The sequence below is a fragment of the Panicum hallii genome, chromosome 3 (assembly GCF_002211085.1).
Source record: "Panicum hallii strain FIL2 chromosome 3, PHallii_v3.1, whole genome shotgun sequence".
NCBI classification, from domain to species: domain Eukaryota; kingdom Viridiplantae; phylum Streptophyta; class Magnoliopsida; order Poales; family Poaceae; genus Panicum; species Panicum hallii.
This window is the reverse complement of record NC_038044.1, coordinates 18,401,601-18,425,769: the sequence shown is the minus strand read 5'-3', so window position 1 is coordinate 18,425,769 and position 24,169 is coordinate 18,401,601. Positions and strand designations below refer to the sequence as shown.

Sequence of the window (24,169 nt, the reverse complement as noted above, 5' to 3'; positions counted from 1 at the left end):
AACTGATATAATTTTTTTTGCATATATAGATTTTTATTTAAATAAATTGTATAACTTTCAATTTATCTTAAACAACTGAACGTGCATCTTGAAATAACTGCTGCATGGTAAGTTAAATTTGAGAACCGGCGAGGCATATTACTTTTAAATTAAAATTTAGCTATGAATATTGAAATAACGGGGGGCAGAGCAGCCCGGACAACAATATTGGGCCGTTTCCGTAACAGGCCGAGTACGGCCTGGCCCACGATTGACAAGCGCAGCAGGCAGCACCATCCACTTCGGCACTTCGCTGTGCCGCGTCAGGACCGCGCCATGGCCGCTCCAGTCGCGCGCACGCTCCCCAAAGAGCAGAGGAGCTCTGAGCTCCCATTTACTCCGCCATGCCAGCAATGGAAGCGGTAGCCCGGTGCCGCATTTACTCCCTCCCCCATCCACCCACCAACCAACCCAAAACCCCTCTCCCTCCCCTATATACACACGCCACAGAGCCGCACTGCACCCTGCACACGCACTCACACTCACTGGCCACCGCTCAGCCTCAGCTAGCTCTCCGGCGAGCCACCGCCCCCACCCCCCCTCCGTCCAATGGCGGCAGCCGCGGCCCTCCTGCTGCTCCTGGCCCTCGGCGGCGCGGCGGCGCAGGTGTTCCCGCCCTGGAACGGCACGTTCCCCGGGTTCGGGCCCGGGAGCGGCGGGGGCGCGGGCGCGGCGGCGGGGGCGGGGGCAACGGGCGTGCCGGCGATGTTCGTGTTCGGGGACTCGCTGACGGACAACGGCAACAACAACGACCTGCAGTCGCTTGCCAAGGCCAACTACCCGCCCTACGGCATCGACTTCGCCGGCGGGCCCACCGGCCGCTTCTCCAACGGCTTCACCATGGTCGACGAGATCGGTATGTTCGCGCCTTCCGCCGGTGCATGCATGCATGCTACCGGAGTACTTCCCTCTCTGGTCTCAAGCTGCTTGTTCATTGTGTGGAGACCTTGTTCATCTTTAATTACAACCGCGAACTGGTTCGGGGAAAATTTGCACAATGCTACAAGCAACTGAACGAAAAAAAAATTAATAAGCAAGGATACACAGTGGTGCTATAAAATTTGGTGTATGTGTTGGGCAAGGGCTAAGGCAACACACTTTTACAGTTTTCTTGAAATATACTGAAAAAGAATTCCGCCTATCTATAATAACAATGTAACGTCATAATGGGTCTGGTGCAACGTATTGTTGTTGTTTTCAGCAGTACAAGTCTAGAAGATCAAGCAAAGTGGTATACTGCAAATACTTTGTTTTAGTAGAAACGCTAGTCTCGGTACATCTTAAAATATCTCCTCTCTCTCTCTCTCTCTAAAAGAGAAACAGAGTCCAGTAGAATATAATGAGCACCGTTCAGAGTTGAGTTGCTCCAGGAAGGAATTTTCCACAAAATATAAGTTAGAAATTATTACTTTTATCATCAATGAATCGAGACCTTGACGGGCCAAGGATGACACTTGGCACATAAGGGCAAGTTCTTGCAACTGGGTGCATGTACAGAGTGCAGCCCATCTTGTATGGCAGAACAGAAAAATAGTGAAGTTTAGTAGAACTAGACCATCCCCTGGGCTCACTATTTGTTGGGTAGAACTAGAACCTATGCTAGAAATCTAGTACTGCCTCTGAAGCAACTTCCTCAAAAGCAGGTTCTTCGAGGTTAGACTGTTTGTGTATACACGCATTTTTCAGGAAACTAGCTACAAGTACATCAATTCCACAAGTTTCCAACTTGTGGCAACTATACAACGGATACACCAGATACGCCCATTGCCTCAAATGTTAAGCCCTCTCCTTGTTGGTCTACTCGAAGGGGCAAATGGTGCAGCTGATTTTACAACACGGAATGCCACGCTGAAGCCTACGTTTGTTAGCTTAAATTTAAGCGTGGAGATCTAGTGCAGTGGCTCGTATGGGCATGGTCCACACTGATCTGAATTGATTGATCGACGTGGCTAGGTGGACAGTCGACGACACACCTAGTCCTTGCCGCAGTAAATTGCCTCCACCGACCTCTTGCCTGTTGCGTTGCGTGCAGATGCGCATGAGAGAGAGAGAGAGAGAGAGAGAGAGTGCTGTTCACTCTCGAGCAGTGGTGGTACGCTCATAACGCTGCTGCGCCCCCTCGCTATTGACTCCTCCCCTTTCACGCGCTAGACACGGTAGCTTGAATTCAGCGGGTCATTCTGTACCAGCTGCCGTGCATGCATGGTGGCATCAATGTGTCCATGTGACCCTTCGACGGCACGCAGTGAATGCGTACGTACTACGTAGTGCTAGAACATGGGGTCCTGAACGATTCGTACCCTCACCAAGAAATCTATACCAGCAACAAGGCTCTCACGCAAGATCGTATCACTGCAAATCAGCAGCCAAATCTCCGTAATCCGTAGTTGTACACGTACCTAGTACTAATTAACTGATCCAATGGATAGCAATTTCTTACGCAATAATCCAAGAAAAAATTTCTGAGATCACGAAGCCCAAGAAGGAAAACTAAGTTGATTCTTCCATGCGTGCTTCATCGATCTATCCTCTTTCAGCTCAACTCCTGGGCCTGCCGCTGCTGCCGTCGCACCCGGACGCCTCGTCGGCGGACGCGGCCCTCCACGGCGTGAACTTCGCCTCCGCGGCGGCGGGGATCCTTGACAACACGGGCCAGAACTTCGTGGGGCGCATCCCGTTCAACCAGCAGATCAAGAACTTCGAGCAGACGCTGGACCAGCTGGGCCGCAAGCTGGGCGGCGCGTCCCGGCTGGCGCCGACGCTGGCGCGGAGCATCTTCTACGTCGGGATGGGGAGCAACGACTACCTCAACAACTACCTGATGCCCAACTACAACACCCGTAACGAGTACAACGGCGACCAGTACTCCACGCTGCTGGTGCAGCAGTACGCCAAGCAGCTGGGCACGCTCTACAACCTGGGCGCGCGCAGGTTTGTGATCGCCGGGGTGGGGTCGATGGCGTGCATCCCCAACATGCGGGCGCGGAGCCCCCGGAACGTGTGCTCGCCGGACGTCGACGACCTCATCATCCCCTTCAACAACAAGGTGAAGGCCATGGTGAACAGCCTCAACGCCAACCGCCCCAACGCCAAGTTCATCTACGTCGACAACTACGCCATGATCTCCGAGATCCTCCGCAACCCATGGTCCTACGGTACGTAGTACAACGATCGATCGCAGACGCGCGCATCAGCCACTGTAGGTTGTCTGAACTTTTCTTCTCTTGCTGTTCTCTGTGTGTACATGCGTGCAGGGTTCAGCGTGATCGACCGCGGGTGCTGCGGCATCGGGAGGAACCGGGGGATGATCACCTGCCTGCCGTTCCTGCGGCCGTGCCTGAACCGCAACACCTACATCTTCTGGGACGCCTTCCACCCGACGGAGCGGGTGAACGTGCTGCTCGGCAGGGCGGCGTTCAACGGCGGCAACGACGTCGTCTATCCCATGAACATCCAGCAGCTCGCCGCATGGCAGCCGTAGTAGGACGGCGAGGACGTGTACGGCCCCCTGTCAAGTTGTCGTCGATCAATTCATGATTTTTGAAGCAGTGGTGTGCATGGGTGTAGTGTGTACAAGATCACGGTCATCATAGTAGGAGGGAGCTGAACCGAGTTATGAGTAGTGTATCCAGGGTCCTGTTATTTGTGTTAGAATCGTGTCTGCTGTTTTTGGTCCATCCATGGGTACGGTGTTCGCTTAATTAGTAGTACTACGTACCTGCTGTGTCCTGCATCAGAGATATCAGTGGAGTTATTTTGGTGGTTGGTGTGGTTATCTCCATGTTCGCCAGCTTAATGATATACAGAGCTGTGCTACCTTTTTATATTGTTTTCTTATTTACTACCGCAGTTCTCTGTAAGGTAGAGAGAGCATGTGCTCATGCAGGTTGCTATATGGGATTCTTCTTTTGCCACACCTTTTCCTCAGGTAGTCAGGTGACAAAAAAAAAATTCTAAAGCGCGAGATAGGTCCTTCTACTTGTTCCGTGGTGTTATTTAGGTCACTAAGCTCTAAGATACATATTTAGATCTCTATACTAGTTAACTAAAGCATCTAGACGTTGCTCACAACAGCTCCCGTAGCTCAGTTGGTTAGAGCGTTGGTCTTATGAGCCGAAGGTCGCGGGTTCGAGCCCCGCCGGGAGCATTTTTTTGGTTTTATTTTCCATAAAATTATGTGATCCTTTCCAGAATAATTTTTTTTTGTCTTTTCTTATTTGCATGACACTGTTGGTCCGTGTATTCTTCCTTTCCTCGACGTTGCCAAGCTCGCGGCGGCAATATAATAAGCTCCAAATAGTTTATCCGGTTTTCACATTCTTAGGATGAGACTCCGGTTTGCGCTTTAGTACGGGTCGCTAGGCTATTTATTTGTAAAGCTGAGCTTCACAACTCATCGGTCCATTCCATTTGGTCACCCTAGAGTGCAATTACACAACATATCTTTGAATTGAGAGAAATATCCGTTGTTGCTATGTCTAAATACTAATTATCTAATGCATATATATACTGCAACAATGAAACACTCAATTTATAACATGAATTGAGAGGAATTACCGCAGTTGCTCGACGCTTAACACCGCTACCGCTTGGCGCCTGCTACTGTGGCTGCGAGCCAACTCCCTGTGTTGCGAGCCACCCCGGGGCAGGGGCGCGGCCAGCCACGCCATGGCTGGCTGGCTCGCCGGCTAGGCGCGCAGCCAAGCCCTGAGGCAGCCACTGCCCCAGAGGCAGGCGCGTGGCCACGGCCTGCCGAAGGAAGCCCGCCCGTGTCCCCTGTCCCTGCGCCTCCTGTCCCGGCACCCCCACCCGCGCCCCCTGGCCGCGCGCCACGGGAGGGCCCCTGCGCGCCTCCCCTACCACGGGACAGGCCGACCCTCGGCGCCGGCGGCGGGCAAGGTCGCCCAGCGACCGGAACAACGGCCGGCCATGGCCCGAGCCTTGGGGATGGTAGATCGGGATCGAAATTGGGAGGGGATGGAAGAGGACGACCGGATCTATCCGTTTTGGGGCTTGGCTGCTCGCCGGCGAGCTCCGACGGTGAGGAAAGGGCGGCGGCGGCGGCGTGGGGAGGGAGGGCGTCCTCCATGGCTGCCTGCTCGAACAGAAAGGAGGTGGGGAGGGAGGGAGTAGCGGGTCTGGGAGGAAAAAGAAACGAAACATTTTCTGTGTAACCGATGGCAGTGGTGGATAATTACACCCTAACTTCGTGACGACGTTCAAAGCTAGTATTTTTGAAGCACCTTTTGGGCTGCTTCCCAAAAAACGTGAAGTTGAGGCTAGATTCATGATTTTTTGCGGAGCTGAGTCAATGAAGCTAGACATGTTTGGCTATAAGTTTGAGGAGCTGAGCTACAAAATGTAAAGTGAAGCTCTCCCAAACACGTCCTTACTCTTACTCTGTTACATGCGCCAATTGCCATGAAGAAATTACGTCCTGCAGCAAAACCAATGGTGAGCACGGCACAATTCCACGTTTATGAAATGCCTCGAGGCAAATTTTGCCCTTAGTCAAAGTCTTCGTGTCGTAAAAAAAAAACTCAAACTCTGTATGTGCAGTCATTGTTTGTTGTGCCTGGACTTGGCCTCATCTAGTCTAGCTGGAGATCTTTTCGAGAACACGAAAGGCGCTTTCCGCACTCGCCGAATCCGCCTTCATCGCAAGCGGCACCGACCCATCACCCATCCATCCATCGCTCGTTAGCCTCGTGCGGTTCCAATTCCGGCTGCACTCCTCCATTGTCCACTCCGACCCGGCGACCCCCCCGAGGCCTCCCACCGACATGTGGGCCCTCAACAACGCCAAGGCCGGCGGGCCCTGCCTCACTCCGCGCCGCCCCGCGCCGCCCTCCCTCGCGTCGCTGTCGCCGGCGGCGGCGGCGGCGGGGCGGAGGGTCTGGAGGCGCGGCCCCGCGCGGAGGCCGCTGGTGGCGGTGCGCGCGTCGGGGGCTGGGGGGAAGGACGGCCTAGGCAGCGGCGAGGGCAACGGCGAGGAGGCCGAGAGCAAGGCATCGTCTTCCGGTGAGGCCCCCCCTCTCGTGATGTTTCTGATGCGTTCGAATCGCTGCGGTTAGGCTTGGGGATGTTTGGGCGATTCTCGTGTGGAATAACTCCAGGCGCAGCCTTTTTGTGGATCTGGTACGATAGCTGCTGATGCGATTGAGAGTTGGAGCGTGAGATTTTCGTGAGATTGACGAGATGCGTCTGCGATTTTGCTCAGGCTTGTGTGTGTTTGAATAGACTTTTTTCCCCCACTTGCAGTTGTTCGTCCAACCCCACGTCCGAATTAGTTTGGTACTCAATCTACTTTTGCATCATGATTCAATATAGGGGAAACACATGATCAGGTCATCCAACGTGACTGCCACATTTCCTAAAGAGTGCTTTCCTGGTGTGCTGTCCCCTTACACAAAATTACACTGAAGGTCATCAACTAGAATGCTCAATTGATGGGTTTTGCTCATGCAGGACATGATGACGCGTCTGCCTCTGCAGGGGATGCCTCTGCTGGATTGAACAAACCGCATGACGAATCAAAGTCTAGCGATCCGATTAATGTTTCTAGCAGCAGTTACTGGCGAGATGTGAGGGCAAACCTTGTGCGTCGGGAACAGGTGAGCCAGGTCTATTTTTTAGGAGTGCAATCTGTAGTTTAGTCGATTTTCTCTAGGTTTTATACAGATGTCAAGAAATGTAAATGCATTTATTTCATCTAGGCATTTGTGATTTCACTCTTGATATTGGTTGGGTCTTAGTATCTGTTGAGAAACTGGTAACGACATATGCCGTTCTGAATACAGCTAGTTTCACCAATTGCATTATTACACCAACTTGGCTATATAACTAGATGTAGATATCTAAATGATTTCTTATGCTTTTATGCTGCACTCTCCAGTTAAGATATAAGCGCATAACAGCATGATGGCTTGCATTGGTACATTGCAAGGGATATAATTTCGTCAAGGTATCCTAGAATTAGGATTTCCAGTGCTACTTCATAGAATGGTGATAAAATGGAACATTCCAAACAATTTTCATGTGGAAAAAAAGGAATACGCCAATAGTGGAGTTTCCATTCGCATAAAATTTGCTTTTGTATCAAGATTGTATCACATAAGCTATTGTTTTGCATCTCATTGCGTTTATTTGTATGATGATGTAGGGTAGTTTTCTTTGTTTAATAAAATTGCTGCAGAGGATTTTTCATATTGCTCTTGGCAATGAACCAATTGTCACCAACTGGCCAGGGCAACCTTATACATTCGTCTTTTCATAACTTATATTTGCTTTCGTCTCTGCTTCTATTTCTGAATCAGGAGTTATTCGTGGACCCAAGTGCTCCCGTAGAGTCCAAGGCATCCTTGGGAGATCCAGTACAGCTTCCTCAAAAATGGGCTCATGCTATTACAATGCCCGAGGCAGGGTGTGTTTTGGTTGCTACTGAGGCGCTAGATGATGACAGCATATTTGAAAGAACTGTCATCTTCCTTCTCAAGCTTGGCTCAAGGGGTACCTTTGATGGCCCATTTGGAGTCATCCTGAACCGCCCACTGTACACAAAGATCAAGCATGTGAATCCATCGTTCCGAGACCAGGCAACTCCTTTCGGTGATTCACCCCTCTTCTTCGGAGGCCCTGTTGACATGAGCATGTTCCTGGTGCGGACTACCGACAGCTCACGTGTCAAGGGGTTTGAAGAGGTCATTCCAGGCATCTGCTTCGGCTTCCGAACTGACCTTGAAAAGGCTGCTGTTCTGATGAAGAGTGGTGCAATCAAGACCCAGGACCTGAGATTCTACGTCGGGCATGCTGCCTGGGACTATGAGCAGCTGTTAGGCGAGATCAGGGCAGGGTACTGGGCTGTCGCTTCCTGCAGCACTGAGCTGATCAGCGATGCGTTGACGGGTGATCCTTCTTGCCTCTGGACCGAGATACTGCAGCTGATGGGAGGGCAGTACTCGGAGCTGAGTCAGAAACCGAAGCAAGACAGCTCATAGATGTTTTGCTCATTTGCACCGAGATATTGCTGCTGATGGGAGGGCAGTACTCGGAGCTGAGCCAGAGACCGAAGCAAGACAGCGCGTAGATGTTCCGCTCCTCTGCTAAATTGCTATGTAATTTTCCGCGACTGAGGTTGTGGTCAAGTCTGTACATAATTGAGAATAGGGTGATTCACCTGTCACTCGTAGCTTAATGTAGCAACTGTTATATGCGTTGGTTGTACTTGAATATATATGTTGGCCGGCTGCTAGTGGATGACAGCAATTGGCGAATGTGAAGATGGTGCATTTGATGAAGCAAATATCATAATGGTGTCTCCATTAAGCCGCATTTCATTATATTTGCGCATCCAGGCCATATCAGGCCACCTATGTCCTGTGTTTATTTGATAAACTACTAAATATGTGCTAATATTCTTCTTCACCGCTGCAGCCCTGCTTTGATGTGAACATATTAGCCTTTTGGGCTCTGGAGAATGTCGTTTGACAGAGTCGTGTTGGCCATTTCCCACCAACTTTCCATTGGGTGTGGCAAACATCGTGAAATGGCGCGAACAGGTAAAGCATTTGGCTAGTATATATGTCCCTCGTTTTTTGCATTAGATTATTATCAGGAAAGAATCCGCAGAAGTCAGGAGTCTATAATCTGTGGGTACTACTGGGTAGGCGCCTCCAAAGCAGAATCTGCAGTGGATGCTGTTGAAGCTGCAGACTGGAGTGGTTCCCAATCCAAACACTGCAGGGTTGGTCAAGACGGACGACGGCACGGCGTGCACCACTTGAACTTGAAAGTTACCCCTTGAAACCGGTCAGGGCTGCCGAACCCGTGGATGGGTCTTCTGGAACATTCTGCTCCGTCAAACGGAAGCTCCTAGCGGCTAGCTAGAGCGGGACCAGACTCCACCGAGCTCAAAGGGCATCGCGCTGCCTTTTCGGACCAGCCGATGCCGAACCGATGGTCCGAACCTCGGAACCTGCCCATGCCAAAACGCACGCATCTGATCCATGGATGGACATGATCATTCCTGACGACGAGAGGCGACCGGACAATCTCGGAAAGGTAACGAGCGACGACCAGAACTCTCGCGCTGACCACCTCATCACCTGCTCGTGCATCGTGCTAGCTTATCATCGTTCATCGTCTCGTCAACAGGAGGAATGTGCGGTACGGTAACTGTCGCCAGTGCATGATGTTCTAGATTCTAGGCGCCGCGGAGCAAGAAATGCCACACCCCGTGCGCGTGCGATGGATTGGGACGGCTGCGCACTGAGCCCAACCAGGAAGAGCCGCCTCCGAGTGCTCTCATCAGCGCCATTGACCACGTGCTTGTTTGTTTCCCCCCGTCCTCTTCAATTCTTCAGGTGATGGGAGTCAAAATGTCAAATGGCAAGACTGGCAGAACCTTCTGTTACGGTGAAATTTTGTACGTATCTGGGAAGAACTTATCAAAATTTAAAGATAATAATACTTCTTTCATTTTCTTAGGAGGTGTTTGGTTTATAAGCCCAGGTAAGTCTCTTTTCATCCAAACACATGGGCTTATAAAGAGGTGCTTATTATAAACTTCTTCGTAAGCCTATAAGCTCCATTAAAAACCGCTTATGAGGCTTTTTTTTACGGACCCCACAAGAAAAGCATATCTTTCCAACCACTGCCCCTCCACTACCTACCCTTCCCACTCACCCTTCCCCCATCCCTCACGCGGCGCCCGCTCCCGCAGCCCCTGCGCGCCACCATCTCCTGCTTTGCGCGTCGCCCCCCGCCCCCTTCCACGGCCCTGCGCGTGCCCATCCTTAACCCTGCGCGCCGCAGTCCCCCGCCCCCGCCGCCCCTGCACGCCTCCGTCCACGGCCCTGCGCGCCGCCGTCCCCCGCCCCTACACGCCGCCTTCAAGCGCTCTCGTCGGGAGAAGCACGGAGATGGGCGCGACGGGTGGCCGGAGTACCTCTTACAAGATGCGCCTGTCAATTTGTATGAATATTTGTGTGAATATTATTGTCTAAACTCAAGTGGCAAATGCCCAGATTCCTTGACTGCTTGACGCCATGCTGGAGCCATGGCACGGCATGCAGGGGGGCGCCATAGGGGGCAGGGCAGGGGGAGGAAAAAACATTAAAGAGATGTAGGGGAGGGGTAGGAAAATAATATTAATGAGAGCTACGAAGGTTACTGTACCTACTGCACAGGTTTATTATAAGCCTATAGACTCAAACACCTATTTTGAACTATTATAAACCTCTCCATGTGAGAGACTTATGAGCTTATATAAGCTGGCTTAAGTAACCAAACAGGGCCTTAGTCTCACAGGAAGCGAAGTGATACATGCAAACTTGGTCGAACCGTGATATTTTCTACAACTAATAATCCCCCGTCCATTTTCCTTGATATCAACGAAGTGGTACATCCAACTTCATCATCGAACCAATAATATAATATACTTGTTGTTTCTTGTGCAACTACCTAGTTACATCAAGATCTCGATGTCGTCTACGCTAATGTCCCCGTAAACCAGCTGCTGATCACTGCCGGCGCTCGAGCTTCCGCTCCCGCCGCCCGCGCTCGGCGTGCACCAATAGGTACTGCTACCACTACTACTGCAATTGCTATACGGCGGCAGCGCCGGCGCATACGGCGCGCCTTGCGCTGCTGCGCCCGTTGCGCTCTCGCCCTCTCGCGCGGCGCCAGCGGTGGTGCCAGCGGCGTTCCGGAGGAGCGGCGACGACGACGCCAGAGCCGCCCACGCGTCGGCGGCCATGCCGGCGTCGGAGGCGACGCGCTGCACGGAGCGCGGCGACAGGGGCGGCGCTCGCCCGCGGCGGCCGCCGTAGCACGCCGCGCGCTCGGGGAAGTTGAGGTGCCCCGCGGCGGCGGCCCCCGGGAGGCCGCGGAGGAGGCAGGCGGCGGCGTCGTGCGCGACGGCGGCGGCCTCGGGCGCCGCGTAGGACCCCAGCCACAGGCGCTCCCGCGTCCCGGGCACCCGGATCTCCGACACCCACTTGCCCCACGCCCGCCGCCGCACGCCCCGGTACGGGCACCGCCGCTCCGCCCCTCTCCCGCCGCCACCGCCCGCCGCACGGCTCATCGCGCGTCGGTCCTCGGGACTGGCTGGCCGGTCACTGGCCCGCGGTCGCCTCGCCCCCTGCCTCCTTGGCCTGCCGGTCGGCTGCTCCGGTGGGTTTCGGCCGTGTGCACGCACAGTTCACGACTCCGCGAGCGTATTTATAGGTGTGCTTCACGGGAAGTCAGCGCGGGCGGGGGCGTTGACACGATCGGCGTGGGTAAAATACGGGAGGAGGATTGACCACCTCTTTTTTTTTTTGGGTGGATTGACCTTCCTTCAATTCTCCGGGCGGATAATTAACGCTTAAAATATTGCCGGGGAGGGGTAAACCATGCACGTGAGGTCACTAGCTTAGCGCGCTGGCCAAGTCAGACGACACCTTTTTGTGGATCGTTGGCGGTGGTCGAAACGGGTTGCTACCGTGACCTCGCGTGATCGTGTCTTCCATGTGGGCCACGAACCCACGGTCGAAGTTTCCGCTGGCCGGTCAGACGCAGCTCGGCACCCTCGTGCCGTTCCCCGCGGTTGAATGGTCCTCCACCTCCCCTTCGGAACCCGAAGGCTTTGCCTGGCTCCGCGGACGACCGGTCGGTGTGCGGTGCGAGCGACCCGCACCGGCATGGACGTGGTTGTCGTGCGGGTGTGGCTGCACGGCCGGGTGCCAAAGCGGAGAGCCCGCAGCAAAGTCACTCGGGGCTCACAGCGACAGCGGCCGTGCTAGCGCAAGCGCTGACGCCATCCGCGCGCTGATCCGAGACGCTCCTGAGGCTCTCGCGTGCGGTTTACCTTGGAGAATTGGCGACGGCTGAACGGAGAGTCAAGACGGTGAGCAGCGCTGTAGTAAGAGGGGTAGCCGACGAGTTTTTTTTTTAATTGCCGACGAGTTTCTAGATTACAGGATTAGGTTGATATTACGTACCATTTGACTCGCTTCCCTATTTTAATTGCGAAGAAAATCTAGGTCGATAGATGCATATGGTAATTTTTGGTGATTAATGACAACCGTACGTGACTAACGTGGGTTTTGAAACGGATATCAATTATTGGTTGTGTCACATATAAAATATGAAAGAAAACCCCTCAGTTTGTATTGAAATGCGTGTCAAGGACTCGGATACGAAGATTAAGGACCTTTCTAGTATCAAATGTCATAAGAAGACGAAGGATACTTGATTTGGATTTTATAGGTTTTAGTCTTTGACCGTACTATCAAGGGGGTTCTTAAGTTAGTAGCTTGATCTAGTGAAAGTTGACCATAAAAATATGCACACTTGCCCAAGCTTAGTACTAGACAACTCAAAGAAGCCAAAACAACACTTTGAAGAAGAAGAAACTCGAAGAAAAACTTAACTCCAAGTTCATTGCACAAAGGGCAGAAACATTCAATGGGTCGATTAAACCGACGCCATGAAAAATGAATGGGTCGTTGCATTGGTGATTCAATTCAAGATGAAGACAGAAAACATAATAGCACCGGTTAAACTGACGCTATGCTCAAAGGTGTCGGTGCATTAGTCAGTTGATTCCCTAGTACCTATGTTTTGCATCAGAAGTTGATTGAAAAATTTCTCTTAAGCACCTGTTAAACCGTTAAACCGACGGGCCTACCAAATCTGTCGGTGCATTAGTGCTGGTGTTACTCAGTACCTATGTTGGAGTGGCAGAAGCCTTGGGCTGGGGTCTTCTTCGGCACCGGCCCGTCGGTGTAACCATCGGTGCATTGGTGTCAGCAGCAGCAGGAGGCTGTCACAAGTCCAACGGCTACTATTTTAGCTCAGTGTGACCGGTTGAACCAACGCAAGCGACTGGTTTAACCGACGCTTTGTACTTTTTGGGAAAGAGGCAGCCAACAACTATGGCTTGATCTCTAGCCTATATATACGTCTTCCCCGGGTCATATGAGCTGCGTTTGACACCCTGAATACCTGAGGCCACTCCATAGCAGAAGATAAGCACTTGAAGCCATGATAAGAAGAGTTTGAGCTTGAGAGTTGATACAAACACAAAGAAAACATCCATTCTTGAGTAGCAAGTGTGCTTGAGCCTAGGGCTAATTTAGTGTAGGTCAAATGAAGGCTCAGGAGCTTGTTACTCTGGGTGTTTGACAACTCCTGGATGGTCTTGGTGACCCGGAGGCTCTTGGTGAGCTCTTGGAGTTTGTGGGAGCTCCAAGAAGAGGAGATTGTGCGCAGTTTGAACCTCACCGCTCCGGAGATGGAGAAGAAGCATTCTTAGTAAGCACTTGCTTCTTGGTGATGCAAGAGAGTTTAACCGATAGTGGGTGCTCCAACGTGGATTAGGAGGAGCGTCAACTCCTCGATACCATGGGAAAAAATCCGGTTGTCTCGTGTCCCTCTCTTACATTCAACATTCAAGCATTTACTTTAGTTTACTTGTTACAATCCTTGCTTGCTTGTTTGATTGAGTAGGATTCTTACATGCTAGTATGCTCTCTTCACTAGGATATATGCTTGTTAGTGTGATCTTATTTAGGCAATATAAGCATGTTAGTGTGTTTATCTACCTAGATTGTTTATCTTAGTGTGCTTTTGTTGACAGATTCAAAATTCATAGGTTGGGCAACACTAGTTGTAGATTAAGAGCTTGATAAAAATTGAAAAAGTTTCAATTCAACTCCCTTCTTGGACCTCGATCCTTTCAAATTGTTTTGCCTGGGGCTGAAGTTATTGATACTTATTTTTGGGTCGAGGCGGGTGGAGTTTATGGAGGGAGATTTTCCATCATTAGCCGGTCATCGATTCAAATCCGATAGTCGGCTGTTGCATCGAAAACTGAGCAAATGTCATGAAGAATATGAATTCGGACGGTGATGCTAAGGTCATGAGATACGGCCGACCACATGGATGACCTTCGGAGGGGTGTGAGGAACGTGACAACAACATGGTAGAGCACGTTAGAGCAACAGCAAAAGATGGGTGAGCCATAACTTATTTCCCATAGGCCATAACTTTAACTTTAACGTTTATCAGTTTGGCCACGAGCTGAGATTTCACACTTGGTCCTCCACTCCTTGGAACCGATTCCAAAATTAAGACGCGTATGGTTCTCTGGTTAATCGCCATGAGGTTCATTGCTATGGCTGTGATTGCTAAACCATGTGGCTCTTATGTGGGTGACACGTGTCCTAGGGATGCAAGTTATATATATTTTGGATCACTAGGTCGATCAAAAATTTGATAAAATAAACTAGAATGACATTCTGTGTAAATAATTTTGGAGAAGAAATAAATTAGAGTGGCATACCATTATAATTAATCAGCCGACAAAAAATATTATTAGATACCCACTTGCATCCTTACGTGTCCCCATCCGGCAAATATCCCGGCAGTAGCGAGCCACCCTTGTATGGAGTCTTAATAAGTGGTAAGAGCACTGTCAATTTCCCGTCGTCGTTCTTATTAGCAAAGGGCTTGCCAACCACAATGCTGTTCATTTTTTTTCAGTTGTTGAAGAAATTCAGCGATAATATATGATGCTTTTGCAACGGCTCCATCTTTGGAGCAATAACCATCATATGCCCTCCGCGGATTGACACCCACTCTCGTCTAGTCTAATCTAGGGATGCTTATAATTAAACCAACTACCAGCATGGCATGTACACTAGTGAGTGGTAGCAAAAGCCATGTGACAAGTTAAGAGCATCTCTAACGGTCTCTTCATATGGCTCTTTCCATTTCTATTTTTAGAGAACAAGGGCGAAAATTGTCGTCCAGCGGCATCTCCAAACCACTCCCTAGCTTCTCCTCTCTAAAATAGTTTGCAAGTCTAGTTCTCCACTTGCACAGATAGAGATGCGGCATGGCTGCTGCTGGAGAGAACAAGGACGAGGTTGAGCAGCAGAGAGAACACCAAGTTGAGAGAGAGAGACTGTAGTGGGAGGAGGAACAAAAAAAATGAACGAGCCAACTCATTCATATATTGACCGCCACGCTGTCAGACGTGGAGCTACAGAACTGCTAAGGTGACATAGATCTTTCTAGAATAAGGGTGGGGCATGTCCTGTACCTTAACCATAACTTAACTACTCGGACTCAACTAGGACTAGTCGGTATAAAAGAAAACTACTCGATACGATAAGAATAAGACTCCTAAGCTCGTACCAAGTTAGGATATTTGTAAACCTGTTCGCCAGAGTATAAAAGGGCAGGTAGAGATCCCTCTAAAACATCAACCAAACCTCATGCAATACAATCCATCTTACAGGACGGAGGGTATTACGCAACTCCCGAACCTGTCTAAACCTTGTGTTGCTTGCACCTTCGAGTTTCTGATCTTCGCAACACCCTGCCTACAAATCTACTACCTTGGAGTATTCCTTGGTAGGCTTGGCGGTAAAACACTAACAGTTGGTGCGCCAGGTAGGGATGTTCATCGAAGATCCCTCGGAGAACTCGATAGCGACGTTCCACTTCACCGTCTCGCTTGAAGAAGGCGCGACTTTCATCTTCGGATTATGGGTTTGTATTGCTGATGGCGTAGGCAACTTCCATCGCCACCTCGTCGACATCAAGAAGTCGGAGACACCTGCATCAACTCCATGCTGCGATCTCGACAATTTCGTCGATGGTCTCGGCGAGGTGTTGCTTCCTGACCTAGTCAGGGAAATCGAGAGCGAGTCTAAGTGCAAGAGACAACCTTCTCAAGATAACCGTCCCAAGATTGTGAAGAAGCTTGAGAAGGGAGCAATCGTGTCTTGTTACTCATGTCATCAAGAGGGCCACAAGTCCTATGAGTGCAAGAAAAAAAGGAAGAAAATAAGAAGAAGGTGAACTCCAACACCAAATCATACTTGAAGGTTGACAAGAAAAAGAGCACACTCTACCTCCTCAAGAAGAAAGATAATAAGGTGGTGGCTCACTTAATCAACAAATAAGGCAAGGGGTGGAACCAACCTATTTGGGTGTCTAAGAAAATCATCACTACTATGAAGGGCTTCAAGAAGGTTTGAGTTCCAAAGGCGACTTAGAGTCCAAGGAACTTGGGAGAATTTGGAGACTTGGTTACACAAGAAGAGCAATTCAAGCCAAAGTCCAGTACACCAAGAGTTGGAGCAAATTAGAAATCATTCATCTATCCTATACCCAAATTCTCCATAGGTAACTTAGATAACTAGATGTACTTTCATGCAATTTCAATTAGCATCTAGTTCCTATACTTGTTTAGGATTGCACGAGCATATTTAAATTCCTTTACATTGCCTAGAGTAATCTTTCATATGGTATGTTGCTTGTGTTTCTCTCTAACCCATATGCAACATACATGGTTTATTAGTTGTAGGAAAATGGCACTAACCTTTATTTCATATCTTTTGTGCCAAATCCAAATTACAGGATAACTTCCCAATATCATCATTGACTAGTGCATGTCTCTCACAAGTAATTCAAATATTTATTTGCACATATATTTAAGGGGAGCTATCTTATGTTTTGTAATTTTAAGACTAACCTTGTTTGCAAGCTTATTATGGGTGCAAGTTGGAAGAAGAACTAGATCCCTGGAGATATGAATGAACCTCTCTTCAATTGGTTTCAATCTACATGTGGTATCTTTATCTCCACTGAATTCATAACTTTCAATTCTTTTGAAGCTAACTCCATGCATAATATAGATTAATCTCCTCATCTTGTCTTAATTGACTAGTTGTGCATATGCTTTGCCTTTCTTCCTATGTATGCACACACTTAGGGGGATCTTAGTCTATGTTATGTGAGTTTTATGTTCATGGTCTTGTTTGCCTTCCACATCCAAAAGATCATGATCTATGAAACTCTCCCTTGTGCATTTGATGTCTTCCTTTTCGGTGTTTGATTCCTAAGAGGGAGAATTTTAGCTATCAAAGCAAGTGTACCTTAAGGGGGAGCCACTCTTAAGGGGGGGGGAGCATGCAAGAAAGTAAGAACCCCAAGTGCATATCGCAAGTTGATATCACTAACTTGAGGGAGATTGCAAGAATGTGGTCCAAGAAAGAGAGAAAAGTGGCATTAGATTGAGGGGAGTCTCGTATCCATGGTGACTACACAAAAGGGATTTATGTTTCAAATGGTAAGAGCAAGGTACGATCATCTCCATTTTTTCAATTGATATCTTTACATATTTCAATTAGCATATGTTCTTGATCTTGCATTGCATCCAAGCAAGTAGTTGTTCTAATTTCATATTATTATCTCTTGCTTTGATTATGTTGACATCAATAATAAAAAAGGGGAGATTGTAAGAAAAATGGCCCTTAAGCCATTGTTTGTGATTTTGTAGATGTTTATAGGTTCCAAGAATGCAATGGAAGCCATCAAAATGATCAAGAAAGAAAAGACCCGCGAAGAAATGAAGTTAAAACTTAGTTGTTTTTATTTTATCTAACAGATTAAATTGGTCAGGAGAATGGGGATCACATGATTAGTCGGTCGTCCCAGGCTCTACTTATTTTGTCTAACAGACTAAATCGATTCGGAGAAGTGGATGTCACATAATTAGTCGGTCGTCCTAGGCTCTACTCCTTATTTTGCCTGACAGACTAAATCGGTTAGAGGAAGTAGGGGTGACCGAATTAGTCGGTGAGGGTATCAAATCCTGCAAACCTCTCTGAATTGACAGTAAGGTTCGGTGATTGTGAAGAAAAAGCTTTAATCGAATCAATCGGTCAGTTGTTGGTGACCGTTGGCCCTATTTGAAAAGGAAGCACCGATTAAATCAATGAGGTAAATATTGCATGACAGTATTAGTCGGTAAGTGTTGCGTGTGCAGCATAAGGGGCAACGGCTAGTTTCTTGGTTGTGGCTATATATACACCATATGCCCGGCCATTTCAAGTGTGTTAGAGCTTGGAGAAGCTATAGGGTTAGTTCCCACACGAATTCAATTTCTTTATCCACCAAAGTGCTTAAGAGAAGATTAAGGCAATTAGCAAAAGTCTTAGGGCTTGATTAATGCTAGTTTAGGCCTCCTAGCGTATTGTTTAAGGTGTTAGCCTAGAGTTAGGTGAGGTTTGCACACATCATTGTTTTCGGTGCTTGGGCGCACCAAGTGTTGTAAATCCGTGACTTGTAAGTCTTGCGAGACCCTCCAACCGAATTTATGGAGAGACCGCCGGTCCTTGTGAGAGGGAGAGGCTCTTGGCTATTTGCCAAAGCTCTACCTAGTGAAGACGGCGGGGGCATTGGGGAGAGGCAAGTCGGAGATCCACTTGCGCGTGGGGAAGGCCCATCGGCTATCCATGGAGTTATTTGACTGGGAGATCGGCCCTTGCGCGGGCATTCCCTCGCGAGGGGCTCCAATGAGAATTAGTGGAAACCGAAAGTTTTCCTATACCTCGGTAAGAAAGTCGTCGTGCAGGAGTTTGCATTATATACCTCATTTATATTCCGCATTACTTTCCGCGTTTGTCTTTCCTACAATTGCATTGTGTAGTTTATATGATTGGAACCTAGGGTGCAAAATTTTTGTGCGGTAGAGGTAGCAACATATAGAAAAATCTAATGCATATCAAGATGGGTTTTGAATAAGTTTTTATATATGCTTGGAGCCTTAGTTTCTTTAGAACACCTAATTTCCCAAAAGTTGTGTTAGTAAAAAAAACAAACGCTTCTATTTTATACATTGACAAATAAAAGCAATATGAAAAGTCTAGAATGTTCAGCATCTGATGTCAACTTTCCAATGTTTTGTTAACAGCACAGGCATTGTTGACCTGAATTTGGGCATACAACGGATGTCCAGTTGAAGGCACAAACAGACTGTATGATTCATCCACCCCGAAGTTGTGGTGCAGAAGGCCAATGAACAGAATCGAAACGCACAGCACAAAATTAGCAGAGAGTCCTGGTGCCCCATCGGACGCAGTACCTCATCGTCCGGCGAACGGACAACAACATTCACGCCGACGAGCACAGGTGACCTCTCGTCGCTTTCAGTGATGACATGATCCTGCTCCACGACTGACACCATCCTCCCGAAGGCATCCTTCAGGATAGCCTTCTCGTCGGAGTAGTTGCTCCCCACCACCGGTCATCTTGAGGTTCGCGGGCAGCAAACACAAAACAGCAAAGGGACACCACCGTTTAGTGGGGTAAGAGCGAAACCAAATTTGTACAGCGACGGCATCCGATTGCGCGTAATTCGATTACAGCCCAGCGGTAACAAGCATAAGTAACAGTATTCGTTACCGTTCTGTGATCAGGTTGCGTTTTGGAGCACCGAACCAAACACTACTCAAGTTTTACCGTGACATAAGCACACACAAGCAATTTAGTAGGGCAGGACAGTTTAAAGTTCACCGACGTAGTACATAAAAGGCTTTGTACTCCGAAACATAAAGTTAAGGGCAACAATTGACCATGTCACAGCCGCAATGAGACTTGGCGTCCATGTCTAGTGGCCAGTTCTCCCTGCCTTATCGTAGTTACCTCCCATTACATGATCATCTGCCGTGGTAACAATAGCATGACATTAGTTTTTCTGTGGACGATACACAAAAAGGGCAATCATGGCATTATAAGATACTCTAGTCATTTATACATAACGTTAGTCATCTTTGCAAAGCACCGTATATGCACATGGCTGGAGTATATTAGTATATAAAAATGTAACTCGAAAGGCCTGTAATTCTGCGTATATGGCCAGAAAAACAAACTCTCAGATTTGTCTCGCCATGACCGATAAAAGACAGTCAATTAAGGGTGGCAGTGAGACAATTACTACTGACAAGTAGCATTTCATAACTAGACCGCACTAATTCCGGAAGCGTGAAGTGTTACAATACGCATGCAGCCAAAAGAAATTTAGCATCCAGAGTGTTTTCACATGCATTTCCAATCACCTTGGTTCGTTTCATCTTGACAATTCAATCTCTCTAAGCACCTGGTGATACTCCAACACGATATTATATCAATTGTAAATAACAGTCTTATATCACAATGCATCTCATCAAGGAGTAACGACCTAAACTAGATCCTCACACAATATATGTGCTAACAATATCTGCGCCCCCATCAACAAACGAAGCTGTACTATCCATATACCCTGTAGATTTGACTGCTTCAGAAGCAGCAGTGATGTCATTTCCATTACCACCTTGATCAGTTTCACTAGCAGACACTCCATTATCAGACTTCACAGCAGCAGCAAAGTTAGAAGACTCTTCCAGAATGGTGACCATAACTTCCAAGGTCCTGCACCGGATTATCTGGCAGTCTTCGAGCTCATCAGGTGCAGAAATATTGTAGTAGTCAAGAAGCATGTTCTCCCTCTTCATCCACGCGCACATCATTTTGGCCTCCTGTGCCACACCCTTGAATTGAAGCCATCCGTTTTTTATGGTTAGTGCCAATAAATTAACAGTAAACATTAAAGTAAATGAATCAAACCAACACTTGAAAAAATAAGCATTTTTAGGGCAGAGGCAGCAGACAGGCACGTACCACCATGGCACCGGCTGCAGCTTCAGATTGCTGTCCTTTGCAATTCATAAGGTTCAAGGCACACATACGGATCTCTCTGCTTTGCTTGATGAAAAAATCATCGGTGTTTGCACCACGCCTCAGCAACTCACATATGAGGTAGGCCTCCTCGATGAAACACTAAAATCATCGATTCATGATTTGTGCAAAGACCAGAAAAAAAACAAATAAGCAACCAAAGAATTAGTACTACTTTTGTTAAGCATGTGCTAAGTTTGATAGAGCCAGTCCAAGCTATCCATGTGAATAACATAAAACCCGGGCCCATGAGGCCACGCTTATTGTCGTAAATTTGCTAAAAGAAAGTCAGCTTTAATTCCCATATGCAGAAAAACCCTCAGGAGTGGGTCATTGTTGGAAGTAGAAAACGTGATGTCAATTACGATCGTGTAATGGTGGATGTCAAATTTAGTCCAAAGGTAGGTCAGATTCTTTTGTACTTTTTCACTAGAGAATGGTCTATTCCTCTTGGTTTCTCAGATCTTTTCATCTCTGTTCTCTTTCTAGAAAATGAAAGGCAACGATATCGTAGCCACAGTTGGAAAGAAAGGGTACATCCATATCTGGGCCATCACCAAGCCAGACACGAAGTGGGAAACACCAGTACGCATAGATGAGATGTACCAATCCAAAGGCAGCAGACCTGATTTTGTGAATGATCTTGCTCCGCAGCAAACTCCTGCGCGCCCAGATGACCGGGATGACTCACCAAACAGCCAGTTCTACAACACTGGATGCTTGGATTTTGATAACAATGGCAACTGGAGTCCGAGTCAAATGAGAAAGCACCTGAGCATGAGACAGCCCCACCCCCCCCCCCCCCCCCCCACCCCGATGGAACACATGGTGTGCAGACCCCGGTCTTGTTCCGGATCCTGTACAACAACATGTTGCTGAGTCTGTCCAGCTGCATCAGAGACATGACGAAGAGTTGCAGAACATGAAGAACAAACTTATCACATGCCTTGAAGAATTCACAACAGTCTGTGACCGTCAAAGGAAGGAATCAGCTGAAGTCATAAACAAGTTGAAAGATGTCGCCACAGCATCATCTGCTCGAGTTGAGGCTATCCGTCAAGCAACATTGAAGACACAGAAGATGGGGAAGATGCCAAAAAAGAATGTGAACCTCTTATGTTCAACTATACTGGACCTATGCTCGAACCAGGATGCGGGCTCCTCGGGAGCTGTTGAACATCATAGTGGTGATACATCACCAGCTTGTAAGAAGAGGAGAAAAGATAAAGTAGAAAAACATACCATGGTGTTACAGTAGTGAACCTGACAATAGTTGTAGTCGTGTATAGATATTTGTAGTGACAATGGCTAGTTTTGTTAGCATACTGGCTGCGAGTATTACCGGAATGAAAATTTGCAATTGTTAAATATTTTCCAAACCTTGTATTTATTGTGGCAATTGGGATGCTTGTTTATGCTCCAGACAATTTGATTCTGGTGGCAATTGGGATGCTGCAGACAATTTGAGTAGCATATACTCGGCTTTGTATAAGGCATGCGAAAAGAGGTTGTTGTGCAAATGTTTACTTTAGCAGAAAACAATAATGTGTGCAACTGCCGCACTTGATCTTGAGCTTGGGGCTTGGGACTATCTGGTTTCTGTTGTGATGTGTATAGCTTTCAGGTTCCTGCATTTCACATCAGATATTCCTGCAATGAATTCAAAATCGGAGCTTAGGCGCCCAAAAATGATCAAAGTTTTGATGATATTGTAAACTCATGCCCGTACTAGTTCCGGCCTTCATCATGAAATGCACGTTCATTTTGGCGGACCCAGCATGCATTTGAATAAGAAGCAATTGCCTTGGAGCCACTTGGCCATTCGCAGTGGAGGTTTTATGGGAGTTTTATGCATATTAAATAGGATGCCATGTCACCATTTTGGATGACATGGCAATAGATTAATAAGGAAAGAGATGAAATGAGTTTCATCTACATGAAACCGTATATGCATGATTACCAACTCTTGATGAGTCTTAGAATTAAATGCGATGAGAGCCTATGAAACAGCAAAAGTGAAACAATGTATTGTGGAGTGTGTTTCATCCATGATTTCATTTGTGTTGTATTGATTTCATTTGTGTTGTATTGATGTGGTATTTTTGGAAACAACGAAATGAATTATCGATTGGGATTGGCCTTATAAAATTCTCAATTTTCTATGTATCACTGAAAAAATTACGGCTCCTAGGCATGAATCCAAATTTATCTGGACTCCGATGCCCCAGCCGTCTATATTTGGCTTAACGGTTAGGCAACGGCTACGAGAAATGACTTTTTACCGATTAGTTCAGCTGTACGCTCAAAGATGCCTCTCCTTCCCCGTCCCCGGCTGGCTCGGCGGCGGCCTCTCCTTCCCCGTCCCCGTCCCCGGCCGAACCTGCGGCGGCACCCTCTCCTTTCCCTCGCGTCGTCCCCGACTCCACGCTCCCCCCCCCCCCACCCCACCCCCCACTCCGCTGTGGAGCCGCGCCGCCTGGGCTCCGTGGTGGTGCGGGATGGGGGAAGGTCCGCCGTCGCGCAGCCTCGGCAACGACGTCGTCCACGGCCTTCGACACCGGAGACGCGACGACCGGCCGTGGACGAGCTGTCCTGCTCGCTGCTCCTGCATCTGGCTGCGGCGGCCGCGGAGCAGAAGACGACGGCGACGGCGGCAGCAGAGCTAGGCTATGGGAGCGCATGGCTAGCCGGCTGTCAGATCCCGCTGGGAATCAGATCAAGAAATGGCCACGGCGGGCGCGGCGAGATTGCGACGAAACATGCTCCATGAGGCTGCGGCAACGACGAGTGCCAATCCAGGCCAGATGTGAGATACGGGCTTGTTGGCTTGTCAATCGTGAGTTTATTCACTTCTTGTTGGCTCTTGAACAAGGAATCGTGAACTTTGTTGGCTTCTGACTTGTGTGATAGACGTGAACTTGTTAGCTTCTGCTATGTGTTGGCGATTCAGCTCTCAATCTTAATCTTGAATTGATTAATTGCTTACTGATGTGCGCTCTGTTCTGAAACTTCGGTGCAGTTCGGTGTCCACCGAAAATCAAATCTATTTTAGCGACACCGAGCTCCATGTGATACAGTCATACGAAGGGGTAAAACCGGCACTTTCTCATCCTCTTAATGTTAACCCTCGGCCAATGGATAATGTTAACATTCAGTATAACGGAGAGTCAACGTGACAGATATGGACAGCACGGATATCGGAATCCAGATAAAGTTGGGTTGATAGATAGGAGCTATAATTTTTTGCGTGGTGCATAGGGAATTCTCGTGGTACATAATTAAGAAATTGAGAATTTTTGTGTCACGCTCCGTTTTAAAAAAGGAACCGAATGCATCTGTTCCACACATATGATAGACGATACAAGTGTATACCCGAAATAATATCATAACGAAAGAGAGTATCATAGTACTTTATTACATGACCGAAAGTCTTAATCTTAAGCGAATAAATAAATATTTAAAATCTAGCAACGGATTTTAAATTCACAAGCAGATGACTGGGAGATATACACCTAGAACTCCTCAAGATTTTCAGGCAACTTCGGAAAATTATCTTGTTCTGATTAGTATTGGTTTT

At 48.2% G+C, this 24,169-nt stretch overlaps 4 protein-coding genes, 1 long non-coding RNA gene and 1 other non-coding gene across 6 annotated transcripts; 3 read left to right on the top strand and 3 right to left on the bottom strand.

The window, feature by feature from the left end:
- The first annotated feature begins 588 nt into the window (after positions 1-588).
- LOC112884810 (GDSL esterase/lipase At1g71691-like) lies at positions 589-3,863 on the top strand. The gene is made up of 3 exons (XM_025950389.1): positions 589-895; positions 2,577-3,194; positions 3,294-3,863. Exons 1-3 carry the CDS (start codon positions 589-591, stop codon positions 3,518-3,520), a joined length of 1,152 nt encoding a protein of 383 aa, XP_025806174.1. The 3' UTR covers positions 3,521-3,863.
- Positions 3,864-4,112: 249 nt separating this feature from the next.
- Positions 4,113-4,186, top strand: TRNAI-UAU. Its single transcript has one exon. It is a non-coding gene; the product is annotated as a tRNA-Ile (tRNA).
- Positions 4,187-5,723: 1,537 nt separating this feature from the next.
- LOC112887415 lies at positions 5,724-8,360 on the top strand. The gene is made up of 3 exons (XM_025953581.1): positions 5,724-6,060; positions 6,508-6,653; positions 7,356-8,360. The coding sequence occupies exons 1-3, from the start codon at positions 5,823-5,825 to the stop codon at positions 8,034-8,036; spliced, it is 1,065 nt and encodes a 354-aa protein (XP_025809366.1). The 5' UTR covers positions 5,724-5,822; the 3' UTR covers positions 8,037-8,360.
- Positions 8,361-10,359: 1,999 nt separating this feature from the next.
- LOC112887443 (ethylene-responsive transcription factor ERF021-like) lies at positions 10,360-11,481 on the bottom strand. The gene has a single exon (XM_025953618.1). The coding sequence runs from the start codon at positions 11,120-11,122 to the stop codon at positions 10,505-10,507; it is 618 nt and encodes a 205-aa protein (XP_025809403.1). The 5' UTR covers positions 11,123-11,481; the 3' UTR covers positions 10,360-10,504.
- An 8,579-nt stretch (positions 11,482-20,060) lies between these two features.
- LOC112887243 lies at positions 20,061-21,347 on the bottom strand. Its single transcript, XM_025953370.1, has 3 exons — positions 21,218-21,347; positions 20,536-20,694; positions 20,061-20,405 (listed from the first exon to the last, which is right to left on the bottom strand). The coding sequence occupies exons 2-3, from the start codon at positions 20,599-20,601 to the stop codon at positions 20,070-20,072; spliced, it is 402 nt and encodes a 133-aa protein (XP_025809155.1). The 5' UTR covers positions 20,602-20,694; positions 21,218-21,347; the 3' UTR covers positions 20,061-20,069.
- Positions 21,348-22,060: 713 nt separating this feature from the next.
- On the bottom strand, positions 22,061-23,154 carry LOC112887244. Its single transcript, XR_003227537.1, has 2 exons — positions 22,875-23,154; positions 22,061-22,242 (listed from the first exon to the last, which is right to left on the bottom strand). It is a non-coding gene; the product is annotated as an uncharacterized LOC112887244 (long non-coding RNA).
- Between the last annotated feature and the right edge of the window lie 1,015 nt (positions 23,155-24,169).